This window comes from Rattus norvegicus, chromosome 8 (assembly GCF_021556685.1).
Source record: "Rattus norvegicus strain SHRSP/BbbUtx chromosome 8, alternate assembly SHRSP_T2T, whole genome shotgun sequence".
In the NCBI taxonomy this organism is placed as follows: Eukaryota; Metazoa; Chordata; class Mammalia; order Rodentia; family Muridae; genus Rattus; species Rattus norvegicus.
The window spans coordinates 110,950,750-110,975,318 of NC_141541.1; the positions used below are offsets into that span (position 1 = coordinate 110,950,750).

General features: G+C 41.5%; 1 protein-coding gene across 52 annotated transcripts in view; it reads right to left on the reverse strand.

Moving 5' to 3' along the window:
• Positions 1-1,773: 1,773 nt before the first annotated feature.
• Positions 1,774-24,569, reverse strand: part of Cep63 (centrosomal protein 63) — a 51,469-nt gene continuing 28,673 nt past the window's right edge. For 12 of the 52 annotated variants that reach the window (XM_087561316.1, XM_087561308.1, XM_087561314.1 and 9 more), the window contains 10 exons: positions 22,325-22,438; positions 17,556-17,789; positions 17,143-17,273; positions 15,926-16,063; positions 12,881-12,995; positions 10,629-10,826; positions 9,062-9,148; positions 4,869-5,074; positions 3,885-4,164; positions 1,774-2,206 (listed from right to left, as the gene is read on the reverse strand). In XM_087561316.1, coding sequence (XP_087417442.1) covers positions 2,048-2,206; positions 3,885-4,164; positions 4,869-5,074; positions 9,062-9,148; positions 10,629-10,826; positions 12,881-12,995; positions 15,926-16,063; positions 17,143-17,273; positions 17,556-17,789; positions 22,325-22,438 — 1,662 coding nt within the window. In that variant the 3' untranslated portion in view covers positions 1,774-2,047. 52 annotated transcript variants of the gene reach the window in all.

The window sequence follows — 24,569 nt, forward strand, 5'->3', positions numbered from 1 at the left end:
ACCAAATAAAGGCATCTGGCATAAACAGAGGCATATCTGATTGCTTGACTGTAGACGACACTGGGCTACACGTACACGCAGTCATAAGAGCTTGGGAACAGATGGAAAGTTCTAGAGCAGAGTACACTAAGTGTATCCATGGCCCCTGACACACAAGTCAGAAGAGGAAGAGCTAGTGATGGTGGGTGAGGTACAGACCAGGCAGACAGAAGGGAGTCAGCAGGGCCAGGTCACAGGGGCCAAAGGAGGATAGGAAGAGGCTGCTGTGTGGAACGACGTTCAGAGATTAGGTCATTAGTAACCTCCAAGACAGGACAGCAACTTCAGAGTAAAGAGGACTCAGAAGAGAAGGGAGGAGACAAACTGGAAACCATCACTATAGCCTCCTATTTCTAGAAATGTTTGACAACGAGGAGCAAATATATGGAGTAGGTTGTTGTTGTAAAAATACAAAAAATATAAATGCTGTCTTTACCCCCACTAGGTCCGGCACCGCAGTGCCCCAAGATATCTGCTGGATATCTTAATTCTCAGTAAGCAAAGCCTCTCACCTGCTCTGCTCCATCCCATATCACAGTGCCGAAGGCCTCTCTCTGAGCCGTCAGCAACCTCTCTACCTATCTAGTTCCCAAGGCAGGTTTTCATGCCAGAAACACACATCCCAACTCCGTGGCAGCCCAGTGTCTCCAGTCGCCGCACACTTTCCTACACTCAAACCATCACATAAAAGAACACACAACACAATAACCTTTGACCCAATTGATAACACATAATTGCCCACCTAACATACAAAGCCCAGTACCATCCATCCTTTAAGAACATTAATAACAACCTGTAAATATGTAGAGTAGAATCTTTTTTTTTCTTTTTTTTCTTTTTCTTTTTTCTTTTTTTCGGAGCTGGGGACCGAACCCAGGGCCTTGTGCTTACTAGGCAAGCGCTCTACCACTGAGCTAAATCCCCAACCCTGTAGAGTGGAATCTTAACATCAGCTTCCATTTTCTCACCGTGACTACTCTCTCTGTCCCTCCTGTCTCTTCTTTCCATTCCTCCTCTTCCTTCAAACTTCTCTCCTGCCCATCCTTTCTTCTCCTCCAATGACAGGCCTCCTTCTATCCTGTACCTGCCCTCACCTGTATTTTACAAATTCAATGGGGAGAAGGTTCTGGTGAAGTCACCTGAGTCCTGACTAGGCAGCCTTCCTTGGGGCAGTGGAGCTAGCATCAAAATACAGATAACTCCAGGGCAAACCACAACAGCCGGTGGGTAGCTTTTCTGTCCCATTGAAAGGAAGAATACCAGGAATGTCATGTGCTGATGGGAAAGACCCTCTAGCAGGGAGAATGGAGGGAGCGGAGGCCCTTGAGCTGGCAAGTCCAGCATGAGTCTTCTCCTTGCCCTGACTCCATGGTCCACTTCTATGTCGCTCTGGCTCCTGTGATCCTTAGCTGCCTAGAACCTGCTCTCCTCTCTCCATGCCCTCCTTGGTTATCAACAATGTGGCTTCAAATCCTGTCTCCCATCTGACCCTCTCCTCAGCATGCAAATGCTGAGCATTCAGACTAGATGTCCCAGAGGTCCATACACTAAATCCAGCTCTGACCTGTGCAATCCTTTCTTCTCCTTCAGGGTGTGCAAAAGCCTCCTTGCCCCTTGACACACTTGTAGCCAAACTTTGCACCTAACAAGGTGAGACAGTGCAAGAAGCAAGCTGAGTAACTTCACAGGCATGCTTCCGCTACATACTTCCTTTAAGGGAAGCTCTGTAGTTACTTTATTTTCAAACAGTATAGCAAAATCTTTATTTTAATTAGTACACAGCTATTCACATGTAAGTCAGGAAGAAAAGGTATTGCTCTGTGGTAATAAATATTCATGTGAGAAAGTCTGCAAGGTAGTTTATTCTCACAGGTTACTACTGGAAGCAGTCCTTCAAATGAGCCAGTGAAAATACCTAAGTGCCCGATCTGCAGATTCCTCAGTGCTGCTCTTGCAGCCATTGCTCTTAGATCTTTAGAACCAGTCTTCTGTGTGTGGCTGCTCAGCACTACACGAGGGCTGTGAACTGCCTCACCGTCTTCTCACTCTCTCTTTTCAGTTCTTCAATGTGGGCGTCCAGGCGCTCTAGAATGTGGTGAGACCTCAGCTCCTCCTCTTCTAGAAACCTGGTAGCTATCAATCCCAGTGGAGAGACGGGCATCGAGCACTGGGAGAGGGACAAATCAGGACACGTGTTAGGAGACAGGGGTGAATGCCCTGACATTTTGATATTTTCTGCCTAGCCCTGTTAAAGGGGGAATTTTTCCTGAGGAGATATTTTCATCTTAATGCCAAGAAAGAAAAAAAGACAAGTTCTGAAAACATCCCACCGGAGAGTTCTTTCTTTCTGACCCAAAGAGTGTCCACGTAAAGTGTATAGAAAATGTGGTCAGTAGTCTGAGAGTATCAGCTTAGACCAGAATGGCTGCCTGCCACTGACAGAATACAGCCAATGCCTGCTATTTCAAAACTCTGAACGTTACCCTCACTTTAAAGCACTGAAAATCTACAGAAAACAAATTAAATGCCAGTTAAAAATCAATATTTTTTCCCTTTCTTAAAATTCCACTCCAAGGTCTTTGATCTGCAACTCTTGGTTCTGGTGATATTTCAGATCTCAGATTTTTGAAGGTAACACAGGAAATCTAGCACATGCACTTTGCTCTCGTTTAATGTCATACTTTGGAAGTCACCTTAAACGCTGAGTTAGCACAAATCATTGCCTCCAGGGGAAATAAACACACACAGTATAAACATATATACACCCTGTTGTCTCCATTTGACAAAACAGAAATGGGTTTCAGACGTGAGAAATGACTTTCCCAAGGCTACCACAGTAACTGGTGCTGGAATTAAAGCTCTCACACAACAGGGTGTTACCTGCCATCATCACGTGAACACTGAGACAGGAATGAAAACATGAGGCCACCTTTGCTCTCTCCATTAGGAGAGTGGGAGTCAGCTCTCCTGCTTTCTGTGTGTTCACCCGTGGACACAGCAGGGCCACAGTACAGCTCTGTGGGCAGTCAAACAGGCAAGTGCTATGTTGGCCCTGTAGAGTGTGACCATCAAGTACCTGACTTCTGAAGGAAGCACATGATGCTCCCACTAACTGGAAAAGGTGACATTTGTGAAATCACATCCACATCATCACAGGGCAGGGAAGGTCGGGTGCCAAACTTTAAAGAAAGGTTCTTTTCAGGGCATTGATTTTTTTTTTTTAACTATATGTAAGTAAAATGACATTTATTTTGAAAACTACAGGAAAATCTTTCCATAGAATTGCTGACACATTTAAAAAACAAATAACAAAACCAAAGGTTACTAAACTTTCACAAAGACAGCACAGCTGACAACAGGCAATGAATAACCCAACACCGGGCTTCCCCACAGAGGGTAAAGAACACTGGAGCCTAGTGGTGGGGAGGAGGAACCAGCATGGGGTCAAAGACAGCCTCTGGCTAACAGGTACCCAGATCATGGTCTGCGCACCTCAGATGCGATACCCTCAGCCCCGGGCCACCGCTCCTTCCCAACAGCCCCTCTTTTCCTTCCTCACTATCCATGCTTAAGACAGAGTCCTTGATCCAATCCCTGTGGTATGGTCAGCCCTCTCAGGGAAAGGCAGGCAGGAAGGTGCGGACTAAAGTCAACGAATACCTACACTCATAAGAATTTTAGAACTTGAATCTCAAGTCATCTAGGTTCAATGTGCCTTCACAAGTAAAACTACAAATACGAAAGCAATATTGGGGTACTGTCTGGGACCCAGTAAGAAAAAAGTCACCCTCTTTATCTTAAAATTAAAAGTAAAAATAAATATTAAGATGAGAAAGTTTTCATACCGAAGATACAAACTCTTCTTGGTCATTCGCACAGTCAGACAGATTGTCAGAAAAGTTGGCATCATTTATATCTAGCATTGAAGGCAAAGAGCGAGCCTGACATACAGAGTTGGAAGGCAGAGAGATGGTGGAGCTGCCGGGGCTGATGTGACAACTCAGGGGGCTGGGGCCCCTGGCCACGGGGTCTATGCTATCCAACGTTTGTCCTCGAGGCGAGTGGTGACCTGTTTTGTACTGCTCAGTCTTTATTCCATCATGTCTGTGCTGGCCATGGGTTGGCCTGGATAGCAGATTGGAAAACAAAATCAATGAAAAACTGTAGCAACGTGTCTTTCCAATAAACGCTGAAAGAAGCATGTTCATAAGGGGCTAAGCAGCCAGACTCTTGCTTAGAAATGAACAGCCCACTTGGAGACAAGTGCTCCTCACTCACTCAGGCTCTGCTCCCATGCTTCCATCCCAGCAGAGTCCAAACGAGCTGCCACTATGGTTCAGAGGGAACAGGGCCAGGGCACCCCGTGCACAGAGAAAACACATAATGTCACTGTGGGTGAGAGTGGGGGTGAAGGTGCCAACAAAGGCTTCTGGTATGAAAACACCCAAGCTACACAGAACAAACTAAAGCTAGGTGGCTTCTCACTGAAATAACCTTTCTTATGGTAACAACTAAAATTAATTGATCGAAAATACAATGGGCACTTTTTAAAGAAAGCCACATTTTACTTCTTGTGGAACAGGTGTGATGAGGGGGGGGGCAGCATGAAAAGACTCTGGGGAACAAGATGGGGTTCCATCTACAGTCAGGGTGCACAGAGCAAAAGCTGCAATGAAACAAGGGCTGAAGCACCTGAGTGGCTTGTGCACCCTGCAGTCAGTTAAACCAGGGCCTGTGATGACTGCACATCTCTAAGCCAGAAAGTCTTCTCAAAGCAGGAAATGACACTGTAGCACACACACTTCAAAGAGACTTTTAAGAAACTTTACTTAAGTTCTGCATTCTTGAACCCGACTGTTCTGCTGTGTGCTGGGTTAAAGATCCTGCCATCTTTTTTTTTGCACATGTGAGTAGCATGCTCCAGCTGAGATTTGGTGCTCATCAGATCTTTCTGTAGTTGTTGATTTTCAGACACTAATTTATTTAATGCCTCAATATAATTCTCCTGAAGGTCTGCTAGTGAAATCTCTTTTGCCTAATAAAAAAAGAACACTAGAATCACTAGTATGTTTAAGGGTAATTATGATCAATCTACAACAGTGCTGGCTAAAATATTTTCTGTTTTAGTTTTAACTATGGCTTTACTTAGAGAAAGTAAAGATTTGTCTTTAGCCCTCTTAAGATGAGCACAGGAAAAGCACCAGTCTGCCTAGAGTGAAGGAAGGAACAAGGTTAAAGGCAAGGTGGCTTCCCTCTGTACACGAGCATCCAAGGGATGGAAACAGGGCAGAGGAAAGCTTCAAGAGTCAGAAGACAGGAAATCAAGAAGAATGAGGAGTCTTCTTCCCACCCTCACACACACCTGTGGGAGGAAATTAAGGAACTAATTCAAAGAAAGTAATTTAAACACGAGGGTCTAAAGAGAATTGTGGCCAAAGGGGTAGCTTTAAAGTAAACACCCTTTCATTTAAAACACTTCTTGGCATGTACTTTTACATGAAGTTAGCAACATAAAAGCCAAGACTCGATTATATGGCAGGAATTCTACCACGAACTGGTCTTAGTTCTATGATCATACATCATATTTCTTGAAAATATACATCTACTTTCTAATTTTTTTTCATTAATTAACATTCTACAAAATTATAATGAATGATCTTTACAGTTTAACATATTTCATTTTCTGCAAAGAAAACTTGTGAAAGTAAGCTAGTCAATAGAGCTCTGGTAAATGTAATTTACCTGTCAACTCACTAGTGTGTAATATAGCTGTAGACTAGGAATGACAAGACCTCTTAGTAGCTGTCCATGCTTTACGAGACCTCAGAGAAGTGTATTCCCAGGACACGGCTGCACTGCCAACTGCCCACCCAGCGCTGTATCTGTAGAGTGCAGGGCTGCATTATGAACCACTACTCAACTTTAAAGTGGCCAATATTAGTCACCACAGCTGCTGCCTTCGTTAAGATAGTTAGAGTAATTTGGAAAATTAAATTCACCTTCCTAGGTGGTAACATGCAAAAAGGCATTTCCTAGTAATTCTGTTTTGATAATCTGTACAGATATTTGTAACGTATGAAGAACTCTGAAAGCAGAGAAACTAAAGGTGACATGATTTTCACCATTTTGATATCTGAAATCATTAAACCAGCATTTCTTAACATATAGGTCATAACCCCTTTAGCAAACGTCTTCTCCAAAAATATTTACATTAAAATTCATATCATAACAAAATTATGGTTATGAATAGCAACAAAAATAATTGTACTGTTGGGGTCACTACAACATGAGAAACTGTATTGAAGGGTCAGAGCTGTAGGAAGGTTGAGAACCACTGCCCATACCTAAAAAGAAGATAAACTTCTCTGTGCATCTTTCTGAAATCTCTAAGGGCTATTACCTCACTAACAATTAGTCCAGGCACATGACTGGGAAAGGTGGCAGGACAACTGGGGCGTAAGGCATGTACTCAGTTACTCAGTAGGGAAAGAGGGTCAGTCTCCCATTAAGGGTTCAGGACAGGTTCAGCACCACAGAACCCTGTGCAGTCTGCCTTTAACATTCCTGGGATCTTTCAGTTCTTTAATGTGAACCGGGAGCCACTCTAATACTGACAAATGACACATTTTTTAAAGAACACTATAATGTAAACCATATTAGTCCACAAATTACTACGCACTCAGTACTGGCTTTATCAGGGCATACAAAGTCATTTGTTGGCTACACTCTCACTCACTCACCTACTGGCTTATCCACTTACCCACTCGCTTACTAATTCATCCATTTATTATCCATCCATCTAGTCATTAAGCCAGCCAGCTGGTTAGCCACCTGCCCCACCCCTGCCTCCATCCATCTTCCATCTCCTAGATAAGACTTTATAAAATATTTAGCTATGGGATTGAGAAAATGGTTCAGTTGGTAAAGTACTTGCCATGCAAGAGGACCAGAGCTCAGATCTATAATACTCATGTAAATGCTGGCCGAGCGGACATGGTAGACTGCTGGTAATCCTAGTACTTGGTAAAAGGAGACAGGATCTCTGGAGCAAGCTGGCTAGTCAGACCAGCCCAATTGGCAAGCTCAGAGTCCAAGTGAGAGCCTCTTCCTCAATACAAATGGTAGAGAATGATAGAGGAAGACACCCAATATCAACCCCTAGCTTCCATACACTCACACATATACGTGCATGTACACACACAACACACACATACACACACATGCACAAGCAGACACAATCACACACCGTACACACAAAAATAAAATTATATTAAATATGTTAAATGTTTGGTTACTGTTTCCTCTATTTTTTCCCATCCATGTGGGTTTTTGCTTTAAAGAATTTGTTTTCATTATAGAATCAAGGGATGTGGAGTGGTAGAAACATAAATGAATATTTCTATCTTAAATGACAGCATATTTCAGAGTACAATCACAAATCAACCATTTAAGTGAACAGTTTATTTCACAACACCTGCTGTGCCCATTTCTGAACTTTTACTCCTGTAAGGGGTTCTCTGGGGATACAAACTGCTGAGGACACTGAAGAACGTGGCTATTAATACCACAGGTGGAAACACTGAGGTGGACCTGGGGCTGCATGTATTTACAAGCTTCACGTCCATGGCTCAACTGGACTGAAGACCACCTCTATGTGCATGGGAGAGCCTGCTCTTAAAATACTTGCCGAGAGGCCAAATATTAACTTTCTAAATCACTATCAAGCCTATTAGCAAGAAAATTTTATTTTTAAAAATGTTGGTTACTCGCTCACTTGAATTTACATTTCTATGAAATATCTACTTAGTTCTTTGTCCTTTTCCTACCGGGCCTCTTTCCTATCGCCCTGTAGGACATTCTCACTTGTCACTTTGGTAGCCAGTCTACATATGGCCTACTGATCCTCAACTGCTGTTTCTTTCCCAGGGCTAGAGCTGTCAATCCAGGCTCTCCCTCTAAGCTTCACTCCCAGCCCCTCTGTTGTTATGTTTATTCTGAGGCAGGGTCTGGTCCAGTGTGACCTTGAACTCTTGGTCCTCCTGCCTCCGCCTCTCAAGAGGCTGCAATTATAAGCATGGGCCGCCACACTTGGCTTCTACTGTCAGTTTTTTAACAGAGCCCTCACCATCCAGAAATTTTACATTTTATGTTATACAATCCTTTATGGCTTCATGATGCTTAGAGAATCTTGCCCATCTGAAAGATTATGAAAATAGCCCCCATTTTCCTAGTTGAAATAAAGTGTTCTCCTAGCCTTTTGTACTTTCTTCGCTCTAGGCCTCCATGACTGTAAAATTGGAATTACTTGGGAGCAGATAGGGAGCCTTTTGTGATTGTGTATCCTTTTGGAGGCAGAATACTCCCTGGAAGTTCAGAAAAAAAGAATTCAATCTTCAGACATTTGACCTATACCAAGAAAAGATGGGTCAGAATAGATGCACCATTTTATAAGCTGTAAGACTTTTACAATATGAACATCATACTGTCCGTTAGCCAATCCTGATCTGATTTCACAGTAGCTTATATGTATTTCTCATATTCTCTACTAAATTAATATAATGTCTTGAGAGTCAAGAATTTGATCATTTACCCTGTGTTCAATCTAGCACTAAGTATTCTAGAATATTTGAATAAGTGAAATATGGTTCATAGAAATACAACAAAGACTAAATTATTTCAGGAACGGCATGCTTTATAATAAGGACACTGAGCACAGTAACATAGCACTGAGAGCAGCACCCAAAGTCCGCTTCAGAACTACTGTGAGCACCATGCTGAACCCTTTACAGACACGTTACTTGCTGAGAACACAGACTATGTATGCATCTTAACACACAACAGGAACAATATCCTACTGCTACAGCAAAAACGTCCTCTGGCAGCAGGATACGTGGATCTCATTGGAGACTCTACCTACTAAAGGACTGCTCAAACTAGTTTAATTCTACCTCCTTCTAACATCAACATTAACAGTTTCGTTCAAAGGCTTCACATTACAAAAGCTATGTGTCACTGTGAATACCTCGTGCAAGCCCAGTTCCAGCTTCATCACTGTTTCAGAGAGACGGCGATTTTCTAATCTGAGAGATTCCAGCTGACTCAGAATCTCCTGCGAAAGGAAAATCGGGGGTGGGGGTGGGGGGGCACGTAAATCAAAGATACTTACAAAGCTTTTCCATATAATTTTCTCTAGTGTACGTTCTCTATCCATATAGATAAACTTTTAAACTGTGTGTACGTACATATGGGGTGTTGTGTGTGTTGCAGGCCCATGAGCGCACAGGTGTGCCTTCCATGTGTGTTTGCAGAGACCAGAGCCAGCAAGTTCTCAGGACTGTCTGCTGTCCCCACCCGCTGCTATACTAGGCTAACAAAGAGAACACGCAGCCATGCCTGGCTTTTTATATAGGTTCTGGGGATCCCAACTCAGGTCCTCATGCTTGCAGAGAAAGGGCTTTCACTCCCTCAGGTGTCTCCCAGGCCCCACATATACTTTTTAAGAGTGTGTCAAAGGTGTGTCAGCAGGTAAACCAGCATGCATGTGATCAAATGTCACTCAGTGATGGGCAGAGCTAAGGCAGCAAAGTTTCAGTCATGGGAAGACCCTAAGCCACGCCTTGCGTCCGCCTCTCATTGACTTCCTACTGCCAATACCACGTGGGACTGCCCTTTCATAAAACATTCATTTACTCACTCTGCTGAGCTTTTCTGCTAGACTATCTCTATAAGATTCCTGCCTCCGTTCACAGCCTTCTTCCTCAGCAGATTAGGGAGCTCCTTCACTGCTACTTCTTTTAAAATTCCATCTCACTCTTTGACCCCAACTGAGAAATCTCCTAAATTTGATCCAAGTCACTCTTCTGCACACTCTTTTCACTACAGCTGCTGGGGAGGGGGATTTAAATGCCACCTTCATGCAAGGACTTCCAGAACTAAATGGCCAACCCTTGAATCTCAGGCTTTTAGTGGAGCCAACTAATCAATTTTTCCATATGAAAGTTCAGGCTTTATCTAAATCAAATGTGCCAAACCAATGTCCGCTCCACTAGCTTCCCCATCACGGCATCTCTTACAGAATGCATCATCCACCACAACACCACAACCATTTTCTGCCTCCTTACAGGGCATTACTCAGCTAGTTGAGCTCCATCCCTCAGTAACAGCTTCTTCCTGTCTCCTCTGTTACCCTAGTCTAATCCAACCCAAAGCCGAGCCAACTGTGCAGCCAGCATCTCCACAGCACATCCACTCCCATGCCCCTTGACTGGTGGGCCCTGGCCCACTGCTCAGGCCACGTCTTGCATCAGACTAGCTCCGCATGGTCCCTTCCAGCTTTCTCATTCTCCTGCAGGAATCGAGATCTTTAGATAACTAACTCCTCAGCTGTGCCACCAACACCTTGCCCGTGTACCACTTGTCTGTACTCATCTGACCTCCCCACCAACCCTCACTGTCCTGCTTGCTAACCAGCCCAAAGCAGGTATCTACTAAAAATTCACTGAAGTAAGTAAGGAAGTTATTCCTGAATAAATTCATTCATTTAAGACAAACAAGCAAACATTAAGTGGAGAGCTCTGGGTGGACTTTACCTTATGCTCTACGGCCTTTTCTTCCGCCTTCTGCATCTCTGCCTTCAGCTGCCTTTCCATGTCTGAGGAGGAACACTTGGCAGAAGCAATAGTGATATCTCGCTGGTGCAACTCCCGGGTTAGCTGGGAGATTTCCGTCTTCATTCCTTCCAGGGCAGAGCTGTAAGTCTGATCAGCCTGCAGAATCTGTTCCTTCAGCTGTAGAGAGGCACAAAAGAAACATTAAAAGTTCAGAGAAAGTATTTAGGATTCAGGCATATGAATCTGCACAGCCATAATTCTAACACTTAGGAGGCAGAGCCAGACACAGGAAGACCCTAAGATTGAGAACAGCCTGCTCTGGCCAATGGTCGCAAGGCCAGACTGAACTTTGCAGGAAGACACCATCTCAACAACCAAGGTTTAGAGATGTAGCTCAAGGTTATAGCACTTGCCTAGCATACACAAGGCCCCAGAAGAACAAAGTATTTGGAGAGAAAAACACCTGGTTAATGGCTGCCAGGAGAGGGTTGTCACTTTTTTCAATAGTGTAGTCACTGGTAAATTGCTCTAGTAGATAACTCCCTATCAATGATCATGTAAGCAACCCTACTTAAACTCAGTAGAAACACAAAGAGAAAGAAGGAGACAACATAGGGAAGGAGATCACAGAAGGGAATAAAAGAGGGTACCGGAGATAAATATGATACAATACATAGTACGTACGTACATGTGTGTATGTGTGTGTGTGTGTGTGTGTGTGTGTGTGTGTGTGTGTGTATGTGTGAAATTGACAAGTAAATGTTTAAAATATATAGAATTTAACAAAGAAAAATATAAAAAAAATTAATAAAATAAGGTAATGTTTATCTTACCTTAAGACATAAAATTTTTCCTAGATTAAATATACATAAAATCATCAATTTACCAACTTGTATAACTATTCTGAAAATTTGGTGGTTAAATTCAAAATCATGCATTAGGTCTTAGAAGAACATGTGTTACTCAATCACAGGGGTCGATGACAAAGTCTATGTCTAATTTATGTAGTCTCTATGAAAAGACTTTCATTCTTTTCACAGCAACAAATTAAAGCGTGTTTGTTTTAGGTTTTTGTTTGTTTCTTTATCTAGTTTTCTGTTTCTCAGAAGAGAAATAACAGAAAAATAAGAGACAGAAAGGGGCGAGAACCTTTAAGGAAGATGGCTTAGTCTATCACAGGCCTGCAAGCAGGAGCAGAGAGACCTCAGTCTAGATTCCTGCACCGCCCATAAAATTCACCTTGGAAGGTTGTGTACATCTATAATCCCAGCACGGGGGAGAAAGACAGCAGACACAGGTTGATTCTGGAGTTCAATGGCCAGCTAAGCTTGTCAGCCAATGAATACTGAGTTCAGTTAGAGTCCCTGAGGCAGGTAAGGGTGTGGGGAGAGAGCAATAGGCAGACATTTAATATCTACTTCTGGATTACACACGCACATGCGTATGCACACACACATATACACACACACACGCATACACACACATATACACCCACATACACATGCATACACACATGCATACACACACACACACACACACACACACACACACGAACTAACAATAATCTCAAGAAGTAATGAAAAACACAAATTAAGCCAAGTAGAGTAACAGACACCTCTAATCTCAGTATTTAGAATTCAAAAGGCGAGAGGATCATGAGTTTGAGGCCAGCCTGGGCTACATAACAAGACTAATCCTCCAAATAAATCCTCCTAAAATTTTTATTTATTTTTGGTATTTTGAGACAATCTTGTGTAGCCCAGGCCAGCCCTGCTATCCTGTGTCTGCACCTCCCAAGGCCAGGATTAGAGTGCGTCAGCACACAGGGGACAGGACCCCTTAATAAAAAGGCTCGGAATAACTCAAGAGTCAATGAGGACATTAACTACTCCACAGCACAAAGGAAATATATATTCATCTTTAGCCAATAAGAAAATACCAAATGATACGTCATATAATATCTTTTTTGAAGAATAATAAATACACTTGTTTAGAAATCATCATGAACATATTCGATCACGTTTTTAATGTACAGGCTTTCACACTCCCCCACATGCACGATGTACTTTGATCACCTATATCATCCTCTCTTACCCTCCTTGTCCCCTGAGCAGCTTCTCCTCACAACTTCTGCCACGCTCTTCCACTGACCATCGGACAGTGTCCTGAGCTCATCCCTCACTAAGCGCCGCCCGCCCAGCCCTGAGCCCGGCACAGACGCAGGCTCTCACCTTCTTTATCTCTGTCCGGTACTCATTGTTATGCCCTTCCATCCTCTTCAGCTCTTCGTACTTCTCCATCAGTTCTTGGCTCAGCTGTTTACATGTTGTACTCACAGATTCCAAACTGTATGGCAGAAATACAACCACATATAAATAAAATTCCTGAAACTCATGAGATGGATTATCTAAGTGTACCCTCTCGATGCCCAAGATACCTCCTACTAGCACCTTAAACTTTATAGTTAAGTCACTTGCAATTCCCCTATCACTGATGCAGCAAACCATGTCAGCACTGAGGTAGTTTTGTCCTCTGTGTTTTCCTCCACTCCTTCCCCTCATTTAAACTTTACGGAAGTATAAAGACACTGCAGCTTTACTAACAGTTCTGTTCTAGTTGTACGGGTCTTCTCTGGCTCTGTGAGAGAGGGAAAGCCACCAGGGACTGTCACAACAGACTCACACTTCATCACCCTTAGCAACACACAGACACACACACCCTGCATACTCTGCAGAACCACAAGAACTCTTAAAAGAGTCCCCAGCTCATTATTCTTACTCAAGAGCTGATCTTTCTGAGACTTAAGACCACGAAGGCAGCACACCTCGCAGTCCAGTGCTCTTTTCTGACAGGATCTTTTTCACCCAAACTGCTAAGCTTTACTTCTGCCATCAGGCCGTTCACTCCGTGCCTGCCTCTTGTATCAGTGTAATCATCCCTCACCACAAAGCACTTCCTTCCCCTGACCCTTGATGACCATACCTTCTCAGAAACTAAATTGGCTCCGACCTAACCCCTGCCCCCCATTTGCCTTATATAATTCAATTTTTATAACTTGAAGATAAATTTTTCTAGAAATGTTCTACTTTAAATATGCTAATTTAAATTCCTCAACTCTTTAACATGAATATTTTGTCTCTGAAACTGAAAACTCTATGGTTAAAACATTTTACTTCTTATGCCTGCCAAACTTGGCCATTAGCCCTTATCCCCTACAGCACACACTTCTAAATTGTTCTACGGATGCTTAGTACTGCATTGTTTCACAAACACAGCAAATTTGCCAGGTATGTTATCATTCAAAAAGATCATCTTTGGGAGCTGAAGAGACGGCTAGGCAGTTAAGAGCACTGGTTTCTCCTCCAGAGGACCCAGCTTCAGTTCCCAGCATCCACATGGCAGCTCACAACCGTCTGCAACTCCATCCAGTTCCAGGAATTCTGATACCCTCACACAGACATACATGCAGGCAAAACACTAATGCACATGAAACAAAAATAAAATAAAATAAAATAAAAGAAAGATATTTTCTTTGTAGTACAATAACACAAAAACCAAGAATAAGCGCCACCTTTCCTGTTTTAGGTGCTATTCAAACTAAAGACCACACTGTTTACAGCAGCTTCTTGTTCACTAGTTTCTTCAAAGAAAAAAATTTAAGCCATTCTTACTGAACACTGTCTTTATTCATTCTAATTTTATTTCCAGAAATTGTAGAATGTATATTTATCTATTTAGCACTATGATTATAATATGCTAAACACTGAGGCTAACAGAAGAGTAAAATCAGTGTCCTAGCCACTCATGGAAAAAGCAGGACCTGAGGGGCTAAGGTGTTCAGTGTAGTGCTGGAGGTCAAACCCAGAGGCACAACTTCTGAACCTGATAAGAAGACCACGAAGATCATCAGAAAGCCAATGGAGGGTGGGGGAAGATACAACAACTATAATTTAAAACATAAATTTTGTTCCAATATCAAAAGACTAATAATAAGCTTTATTTAGCACACATGGTAGGTGGAGTACACCTTTAATCCAAGCACTTGGGAGGTAAAAGCAGGCCAATCTCTAAGTTTGAGACCACCATAGTCTACAGAAAAGAGTTCTAGGACAGCCGAAGCTGCACAGGAAAAACAAAAAACTGTCTAAAAAAAGTGATAACAATACTAGTAATAGTAATAATAACAGTAAGTTTTCTCTGACTCAGTCTAAAGCATACACATACACCTCAATAGTGATCACAAGTGTCTCACCCACTCTGAAAGGTGCAAAGCGGAGGGCTGCACAAACAAAGCACACTGAATAGTAGTGCTTTCTAGAAGCAGCAAAATGAAAACAAAAGGATACAATGTATCAAGTCAGCCTAGAAAGTGTATAGTGGTATGTTTTCTTGTTATGTTTGTCTGAAAGCTAGTAGCTTATGTAAATATTTTATCTTTCTTTCCATATCAAAAAAAATAGTATATAAGCAATTATGAGTTTAAAACAAAATGTCAAACTCTTTCCAATAGAACCTTTACAATACGACAAACAAAATAAAGTTTGTAACTACGGCAAAAAAAAAAAATTAAAATAAAAAACATTACCTGTCACACTATGCCATGCTATGTCATGCTATGCCACGCTATGCTACAATACACTATGCCATTAGTTAGCATTCAATTCATAGCCAAGCAAATCTAAATCACACCACAAACGAGAAAGAAGGAAGAAAGACATGCCCACTGTGTCTCCTCCAAGAACAGTTTCAGTGAGGGAGTGGAAAGGAAAGCTAAACTGAATGGGACCTAAGAGGTAAAGGGTGAAGTGGGAACAGTCAGAATACACAAGTCTTCAAGAATGTGGTTCTGAAGAACAGAGAAAGAGGAAACATTCTGATGGAGTTAGAGACGTAAAGGGGATTGTTTTCAAAATGGAAAAAGCTTACAGAATACTTTCTGTCCATATAAACCACTGAAGAAAGCCCTAGAGAGAAAGTCACGGCAGGAGCAAGTCAGTCTCAAATACTTCCACAGAGCACAGGCCCAGATGCAGGCAGCTGGCAGAAGGATAGGACAGTCTCTTCTGTATTCTCAGTGAACTAGAGAGTCAGGCCATTTGTGAATGCTAGAGAGAAAACAACTTCATTTTCACTACTGCACTGTTTTACTAAGTCAATGTAAAGATCAAAGTTTACCCTAACAACTTCAAGTTTTATTTTTTTTTCCAGAGCTGAGGACCACTGAGCTAAATCCCCAACCCCAACTTCAAGTTTTAAATGTGTAGCTAATTATCTACCTGCCTTCAAGACGAGTCACCTCTGCCTGTAGGAGTTCTTCACTGCTGTGGCTTATGTCCAACTGGGAGAGCACATTATCCAAGACTCCCTGCCCTGAAGAGCTGTACTTCCTCTCCACCTGACAGTCCTCCAGAGACCTGAGAACAGAAGGAGGAGGAGGAAAGAGGTCGCTCTCTCATCCTGGCAAACGAACAATGCAAAGCCAGCCTGTTGCCCCAACTATTCTTATAATTAATCTCCTTAGAATTCTTTGGTATGTAGTCTGTTTTGTAGGGGGGAAAATACCAGGAGAACAATCACGGTCATCAGCAATTTAATCTTTACTAGGATTTAGCATGTGTTTCAAGGGGAAAAGCTGCATAAAATAGCAAAGCCATTTTGTTGACACTTGATTCCTTTTTTTTTTTTTTCACTTAATTCCTTATCAAAGAAACTTTACAATACAGTCTGGCAAGAACAGAAGCATATCTGACTTATACAAAAGGAAGCTCATTTTCTCTATTATTTTTTATTATAAACCTGCCCTAGCTATGATGAATATATAAAAATAAACCCCAGGCTGGAGCTATAGCTTAGTTGGTAGAGAACTCCCAGGGCATTACTGAAGCCCTGAGACTGGGTGGGGTAACAACACTGGTAATCCCAGCACTTAGGAGGTAAAGGCAGGAGGATCAGGAATTCAAGGTCATCTTCAACTGCATAATAATTTTGAAGATACCTTGGGATAATACATGAGATCCTATTTCAAAATGTTGTAGTAGTAGTAGTAATGCAATAATAATAATAATAATAATAATAATAATAATAATAATAAAGTCACTTCTCTTATATTTTTAGTTGTGAGCTTAGCCTTTAACGGCTGAGCCATCTCTCCAGTCCTAAAGTCACTTTTCAAAGGTTAGCTAGCTCAGGCTGGTGACAAGCAGTTACTTTTCACCATCCCTTAGTCTCCTAAGGCAGGGAGGCCCTCCAAGACTCAACAAGGAGAGAATAAGGATTTTCCAATCTTATGATCCTCAGAATCTTAGAGACTTAAATGAAAAGGAGACAAAATCATCTATGCAAAGTTTATGACAATAAAAATCTAACTCAAAAATTAAAATCAAATAAGGCAAGATGATCAAACACAAAAAGGAAAATATTCTATATTAAAATCAGCATTCAATGTCAAACCATCAAATGGACCAGCAGAATAACATTTAAGGGTCAGACAGACCTTTCTACTGAGTGCTTAGTGTCAACTGCCTTTAGTTTCGTTTGCAGTTTCTCCTGCATTTTTGCATCAAGAATGAAGCTTTCTTGAGCTTGAAGACTTGCCTTCAACTCTTTCTGTTCTTCCTGCAGAGCCTGCAAAACACTCAAGAAAAAAGAAAGATACTATTACAACTTTCCTTTAGCTCTTTTTCCTGCAGAGCCTGCAAAACACTCCAGAAAAAAAGTCAGATAATATTGCAATGTTTCTACTTCATGAGAAAATCAACTAGGGAGGCTGACTATAAGTTGTATGACAAGGACAGTATTAATACAGCTATCGAGAGCTGAGCCATCAGCCTCAGCCCAAGGAGGAAGCTGAGCATTCTGGGGCCTCGCTTTAGGACATACCCCTAACCTACTCAATCTAACACACACCTCTAGTAACTTTTCAGACTCCCTCAGTTTCTCCTCCTTTTGCCGCTGCTCCTGCAGGATAGTCACGTTGGTTCCCATCAGGTCCTTGACCCTTATATTAAGGCGCTCTATTTCCAGCTCATTGGCACAGATGGTGTCCTTAGCCCGCTCAAGCTTACTGCTCAGGTGCTGAATTTCTGACTGGCTAGACAGTTCCACAGACTCTAATTTCTGTTTCCGGTTGGCAAGCTGAGCCTAAAAACATACAGATTATTAATAGGGAAAAGAGAGATAACAGAAGAATAATCAATAATTATAATCACTGAGGAAAGAAAAGAGTCACTCCTAGGCAGGCTTGGCTATCAGCAGGTTTCGACGTTTCCTTTTAGTGGCCTATCCTACTGAACTCTGCTCAAATAAGACCTCTTCAGCAGCCGTCTCACAACCTGTGGTGTACGGTGCCTAACCTTTTGGCTCTGCATGGCAGCCGAAGTATTTTTGGCTTCTCACATTCTGTTTTTTTCAAGTTTTAATTCAGTATCTAGACTGGTTTTTCATCTATACATCAGAAATGGACATAAATCATTTATAAAGTTAAACTTCTCTTATTTTAAACATCTCCTAAAAGAAAGGCACCCACTTTTATTTTAGAAATTCAAACAGAAATATCTCTGTAAAATCCATCTGCTACAGATTTAAAGATCCTATTGTACATAACTGAGGATTAAACTCTTGTGCCTTACAATACGGTGACACAAAGTAGATGCAAAAAAAAAAAAAAAAAATACCTGAAAAGGGAGAGGCAAAGACACAGACAAATAATTTTATGTAAATTCAAGCTCAAGGCCTCAGGGTGGAAGCAGTTTGTTTTCCACCAGATCCCTAGAATGACATGGGAAAGAAGACTCAGAACAGGTTCAATATGAGCCACTATGCAAGCAATTGGCAAAAGACTCAAAATCAATCCGACCTTCTTCTTCCCAAGAGGAAGCCTTACACAGAACCCTCTGCGGAATAAGTAAATGTAAATATTGGTTGAAGGCAGGAAGGAGAAAATGGCTGTGGTCCTTTGCTGCACCTCAGCTCACCCCACCCCTAACCTGTCCACCAGTCCTGGAGCTGTTCAGGAGGACAGACAACACATAAGCTGAGACCTCAACACTGACACTGTACGGCACTGTCATCTGAATTCAGCACTGAGCTTTAGCCGTGTTAACAGTGTAACCAGTCAGTCTCCATTGGTTACTTAGAATTAGCCTCAGTTTAGAAAATCAACAGTCTTCTTTTATTGATCTACTATTTCACTCGTGCAAAAAGACAGTATTTTCATGGACTAGAAAGGATACCCCAGTTCTACTGTCTACTACGCCCATAAGGGGACTAAGCACTGAGCTTTGGCTAGTCTGACTTGAAGAATGTTCTAACTATGAAACACACAGTGGAGTGTCTACGACTTATTAAAAAGAATGTAAATTTTGAACTGATAATATTTTGACATACTGGGTTAAATAAAATATATTAAAATTAATCTTACATTTCTTTTTACCTTTTTAATCTAACTACACAAGATAGTAAATTGTGTAACTCACTCATTCCTACAGGGGCACTAATCCCAGAAATACCTCTTTTAACCTTAAGCCAAGTCAGAAAATCACAGAAACAACTCCTAAAATTCTTCCTCTTAACTGGCTAGCTTTAGATATATTTACAGGTAGACATATTTGAAATATATATTTTCATGCACAAATGTATTCTCTTTCAAGAGAGCAGAAATCTCCCTTATTGGCTAAGCATTCAGCACTGTTTTACTGAATGAAGGGTGGGGTTATCTCATCTACACAAAATGTCAGTGAAAGTAAGGAAATCATTAAGGCAATTTGCGTTAGGGAGACAGAAAGCACTTCTGCCAAAGTATGCCAGGCAGTAGATACAACAGGGGCATGGTGCGCATTGAACTCAGAGTCCTGTAGGCTCTTCAGGCTGCTGCCTACAGGTATTCTATGGCCTGTGTGGACACATCTGAGTGCGACCCTGATAGACAATTAAGGACCTGGTGCTGCAATGGAAAAATCAAAGCCCTTTGCTGCCTCAAACCCCACTGTTCTTAAGCAATGTGTTTGTAACAATGGCTTCTTTGAAGCTCCAAAACTACTTTAAAAAAAAAAAAAAAAAAAAAAAAAAAAGGGCCAAGACAGAGAACACTCATCTTTTTTTTTTTTTTCTAAAACAAGCATGGAGTATAAAACTTTAAGAGCTGCATAGATGAACCCAAACAAATATATGACTCAAAGTGTGTGAAGCTGGTTTTGAATCTTCTTCAATGTTAAAAATAGGAATTTTTTTCACTTCTTTCTCATAACATTTACTCAGATTCTCAGAGTTTCTGCTGTCCTGTATATCAATTAAATACAATGAGTCAAGCTCAACTGGATTCTGTCTCAAACAGCCACATGTGAAAGAGCAGTTTTTAGACAGCTGGATAAAACTGCACAGACTGAGTACTACGTTATGTCACTTTATCCCATTGATGTTATCCTGTCATATTATAGGGATTTTAAGTCCTTACCTGTTCGAAAATGAGTTGATGCCATGATTTGCTTTGTAACAGTTTAATAAGAGTAAAAGTGTACCCAGTTTCAGCTTTCTAAGGTGAAAGAACTGGGCTGGAGAGGTGGCTCCTTGGATAAGAGCGCCATGGGATGCTCTTCCAGAGGACCTGGGTTCAGTTCCCAGCATTCACACTGTAGTTCACAATGATCTATGCCTCCAGTCCAGGAATCCAATGCCCTGCTCTGGCACTGTGGCACTGTACAACAATGGTCACATATATGCATCCAGGCAAAATACCAATACATGTATATAAAAGAAAATCAATCTTTTTTTAATGCCATGTCCCTCTTTAAAACAAAAAAGGAGGAAGTCTCAAAGAACAGCTGCACAAAAAAAAGAAAGCATGTTGTTAACACTAATGCACTCAGAAAGCCAGTCAGGATGGCCTGGGATTTAGCTCACTGGTACACTGCTTGCCAAGGCTGAGTGAAGCCCTGCATTCAATATCACACTGAAAAGAAAATTAGGTACAATCTCTGTTATAAACTTCTAATGCTCATTTACATACAAGATTGGCAAGATGATAACAATTATTAACACTAAGTAACAGAGATTTAATTAAATATTTATTAAAGATAAGCATACAGCATTGATTGACACAAACTGAGTCACAGGAAGCTTTAATTCTTGTTGAGTTTACCAAGGAGAAAGAGAAATACATTCATAAGTAATACTTTTAACTAATCAGATAACTTTATGTAAAATAAAACTATGAGAAGAATTCAAATATCCTTAGTGGGCACATAGATGTCAGCTCTTTAAAGCTATCTTATTCTAGCTCTAGCTGAGTGACTGCTAAATAAAAACTCCACTTTTACTAACAGTGAAGTTTGCATTATATGGAATTAATCACAATAGCAATTTGTTATCAGTGACTTAAAGATTATATAATCAATAAACATGAGTAAAATGAGGATTGAAAGAACAAAAACCCAATTTGTTCTTTCCTAGTCTAACGGTGTAATTAGGTTACAGCAGTGTATCATAGCCTCTTAAGAACACAGAACTTTCTCAATCACGTTAGACCCTGATTCCAGTCCTACCCCAAGCCCCCAGAAGGCTCCAGTGTCCTACTTTGGTCAGTAGCTTCTTGCAGATAACGAAACAGATCTTCACTCTGTGGGGTGTAGCTGAGTTGTTTTATACACAATAGTGTACCAGACATCTGGCATTTTAGGGACAAAGAAGATGCCAATGCTTTAAAAAGAAAATAAAATGAAGGTTTAAAAATGAAGGCTCAGTCTGGAGAGATGGCTCAGCGGTTAAGAGCACTGACTGCTCTTCCAGAGGACCTAAGTTCAATTCCCAGCAACCACATGGTGGCTCACAACCATCTGAAATGGGATCTGGTGCCCTCTTCCGGTGTGTCTGAAGGAAGTGACAGTGTACTCATATACATAAAATAAATTAAAAGCCAAACATCATCCTCTAGCTCTCTGAACTTACCCCGACTGTTCTGGCATCCTAGAAATGAGATAAGTACCAGTGCGGATGGATTGTTATACGACAAATAACATACACACCCGATAAGCATCCAGCAGCAGACAAAAGAGGGTGGCTATATATACTCACCACCCTCTGTCCATTCCTCCTTATATTCTTGATTTTAACGAAGAGGTGAAGGAGCTGGCTATCTCCCAAGAACACATATCCTAAATTCAGTGTCCATTTAGTTTTTGCTGGAATCATTAGTTTTTATAAATTCTTACCACTAACTAAAAAAAAAGCCCTTCTGTAGCCACCAAGACACTACTTTCCGTTATGACACTTACCAATGCAGTGAGAGTCTTTCCAGGCAAACTAGCTGTGCTCCCTGGCTGAGGCTCCTTAGCCAAAGCACTCAAGCTGCCATGGCGATGAGCAAAGCTCAGACAGAAGCAGAGTCAGAAAAACAAATGACAGAGGCAGAAAGAAATGGGAAAAAAGGGAGACAGAGGACAAAGATGAGGGGAGAGTAGGGTGGGGACCAAGACTGGGAGAGTGAAGATGGACTAGAAGGGTGACAGGAGGAGATGAGGAATTTGAGTGTTTTAGATGCTGAAGAGGCTAAGCCACAAGTAGAGGCTGAGCACACAAAGACTAGCAGAGAGAAGCTAAGTAAGACAATAGCGTCCATCAGAAGGAGCATGGTGTTAAGTCAGATTCAGTCAAGACCCATGCATTCGATGGCTCAAGCCTACCTGGATTATCTCTGACTGCTCAGCTAGAGCCTTCCTCTGTGCTTCCAGAGAAGATACCTGTTGCTGATAAATCAGACGCTGCTTCTCCCAGTCCAAAGACTTCTGTCGGAATTCCTGGGGAGGCAAGTAAGGTACTTAACATCTGAGTGCGTCCAGGCGGGAGGGCTTTGCCCTTGGCTTACAGTGCCACCCTCTCCTCAGCAGGAGCCCCATTACTCACTTAGAAGCAGTACTGAATTCTGCTCACACTGTGCCTCTGGATGTCTGTCTTTCTAAATTTAACACCTTAATGGTGAAGAGGAAGAAACAGGCCATGACAGTGGCTCATGAGCATTGTCACAGATCTGCTGCCACCTAAGGGCTGTTACCATTTTAAATTTTTCAGAAAAGAGATGCTAAAATAATAATATTCCTTTTGCCATCTAAATTTCTAACATTCAGTCCCAGAAACTGAATAGATATGAACAGATTTCTAAATCAGTAACTCAGTAGCCCGATTCTCACTTCATATTCTGCCAATAGCAGTATTTTATAGTCAAATTTTTTATTTCATAGAAGAATTGCAAAAGCTTGAATAACATGGAAAATAGGCATCATATTTTAATAGGTATTTTTAACCCAGAGCCAAATAGTTCAAAAGTAATGGTTGATCAACAGTAATTTCAAATTCTATGTCATGAAAATGGGCCCAACATTTCTGAAAATAAGGCAAATCCAAGGGAAAGATCCTCCATCTTCCCATCCTTGTCCTCGGTGGAGCTCCAGCTTTGGATTGTTCCTTAGAGTAAGTGTTATACGTCAGCTTTCTGATGTTCTGTTCATTCACAATCTGTCTATATGACATTCTACCACATGTGCCAGCACTGAGTTAGGAATAGCATTTAATAAAAATAAACCAAAACCCAGCCCCATTCAACTGGAGGGTGACAGACATGACATGCACACCAAATGAATGAATAAGTAAGAATGTTCAATGAAGTAGGACAGCATAAGCAAACTTTTGAAGGAATTCAAAAAGGAAGCAACCAACCATCTGAATGAAATAAAGTCAATGCAGGACATGAATGAGGAACTCAACAGAGACAGAAATACTGAAAAAAGTCAAACAGAAATTTTGTAAATAAAAATTTCATTGAGTCAAATAAAAGCTCAATGGAAAGCCTCTCTAAGTAGACAACAGAGTTTCAGGGCCTGAAGACTAGGTATATATACAAATTAGAACATTAAGACAATGGCAAAAATAATAAGAAAATATGAAGGGAAATGTACAAAATCCACAGGACATCGTTAAAAGACCCAATATAAGAGCTGTTAAGATGTCTCGGTATGTGAACACGCTTGTCATGTGAGTGTACAGGCAGCACTCACTAGACAATGCATGTGAACACGCTTGTCATGTGAAGATGTAGGCTAGCACTCACCAGACAACACTGGGCATGGCAGTGCACATCTCAAATTCCAGTGCTGAGAGGTGTTGACAGAGAATCCCTAGGCCTACGGCAGCCAGGCTCGCTCAGTCAGTGAGTACCAGATGCAGTGAGAGACTCTGTCTTAAAAGTAAGGTAGAGAGTAACTACACTGACCTCAAGTCTCCACACAAGCATGCACATATATGCATGCATGCTCATACACGTGTGTACACACATATACACAAAGATCAAATAAATCTGATTCATTAGCATAGAAGAGTGAGAAGTTCAAGATATAGAGGAAGAAAATACATTTTCAGTCACTGCTGAGAATCCCCCAAATAAAGGGACAGAGCTATCAAGACACAAAAATCATTTAGAATATCAAGACCAGAAAAGAATATTTCCATATCATATTATAGTTAAAACACTAAACATACAAAACAAACAATACTAAAGCTGCCCATCAAAATTTACCTTTGTGTAGATTTCTGAACAAAACTAAAAGCCAAGAAGGCATGAAACAATGGAACTCCAGCTCTGAAAGACAATACTGCCAACCCAAATTATTATAGCCAGAACTATCTGTGCTGGTCAGTTTTTATGACTTTGTCACAACACAGACATACATGAGAAGAGGGAATCTCAACTGAAGAATGGTCTCCACCAGACTGGCCTCTGGGCATGTCTGTGGGGTACTGACTTCCTTCATCAGTGACTGTTATGGGAGCTGCCATCCCTGGGCAGATGGGCCTGGACTGTGTGAGAGAGGCACTTGAGCCAGTGAGGCAAGCAAACCAGAAAAGGCAGCACTCCTCCAGTGTCTCTCTGCAGAT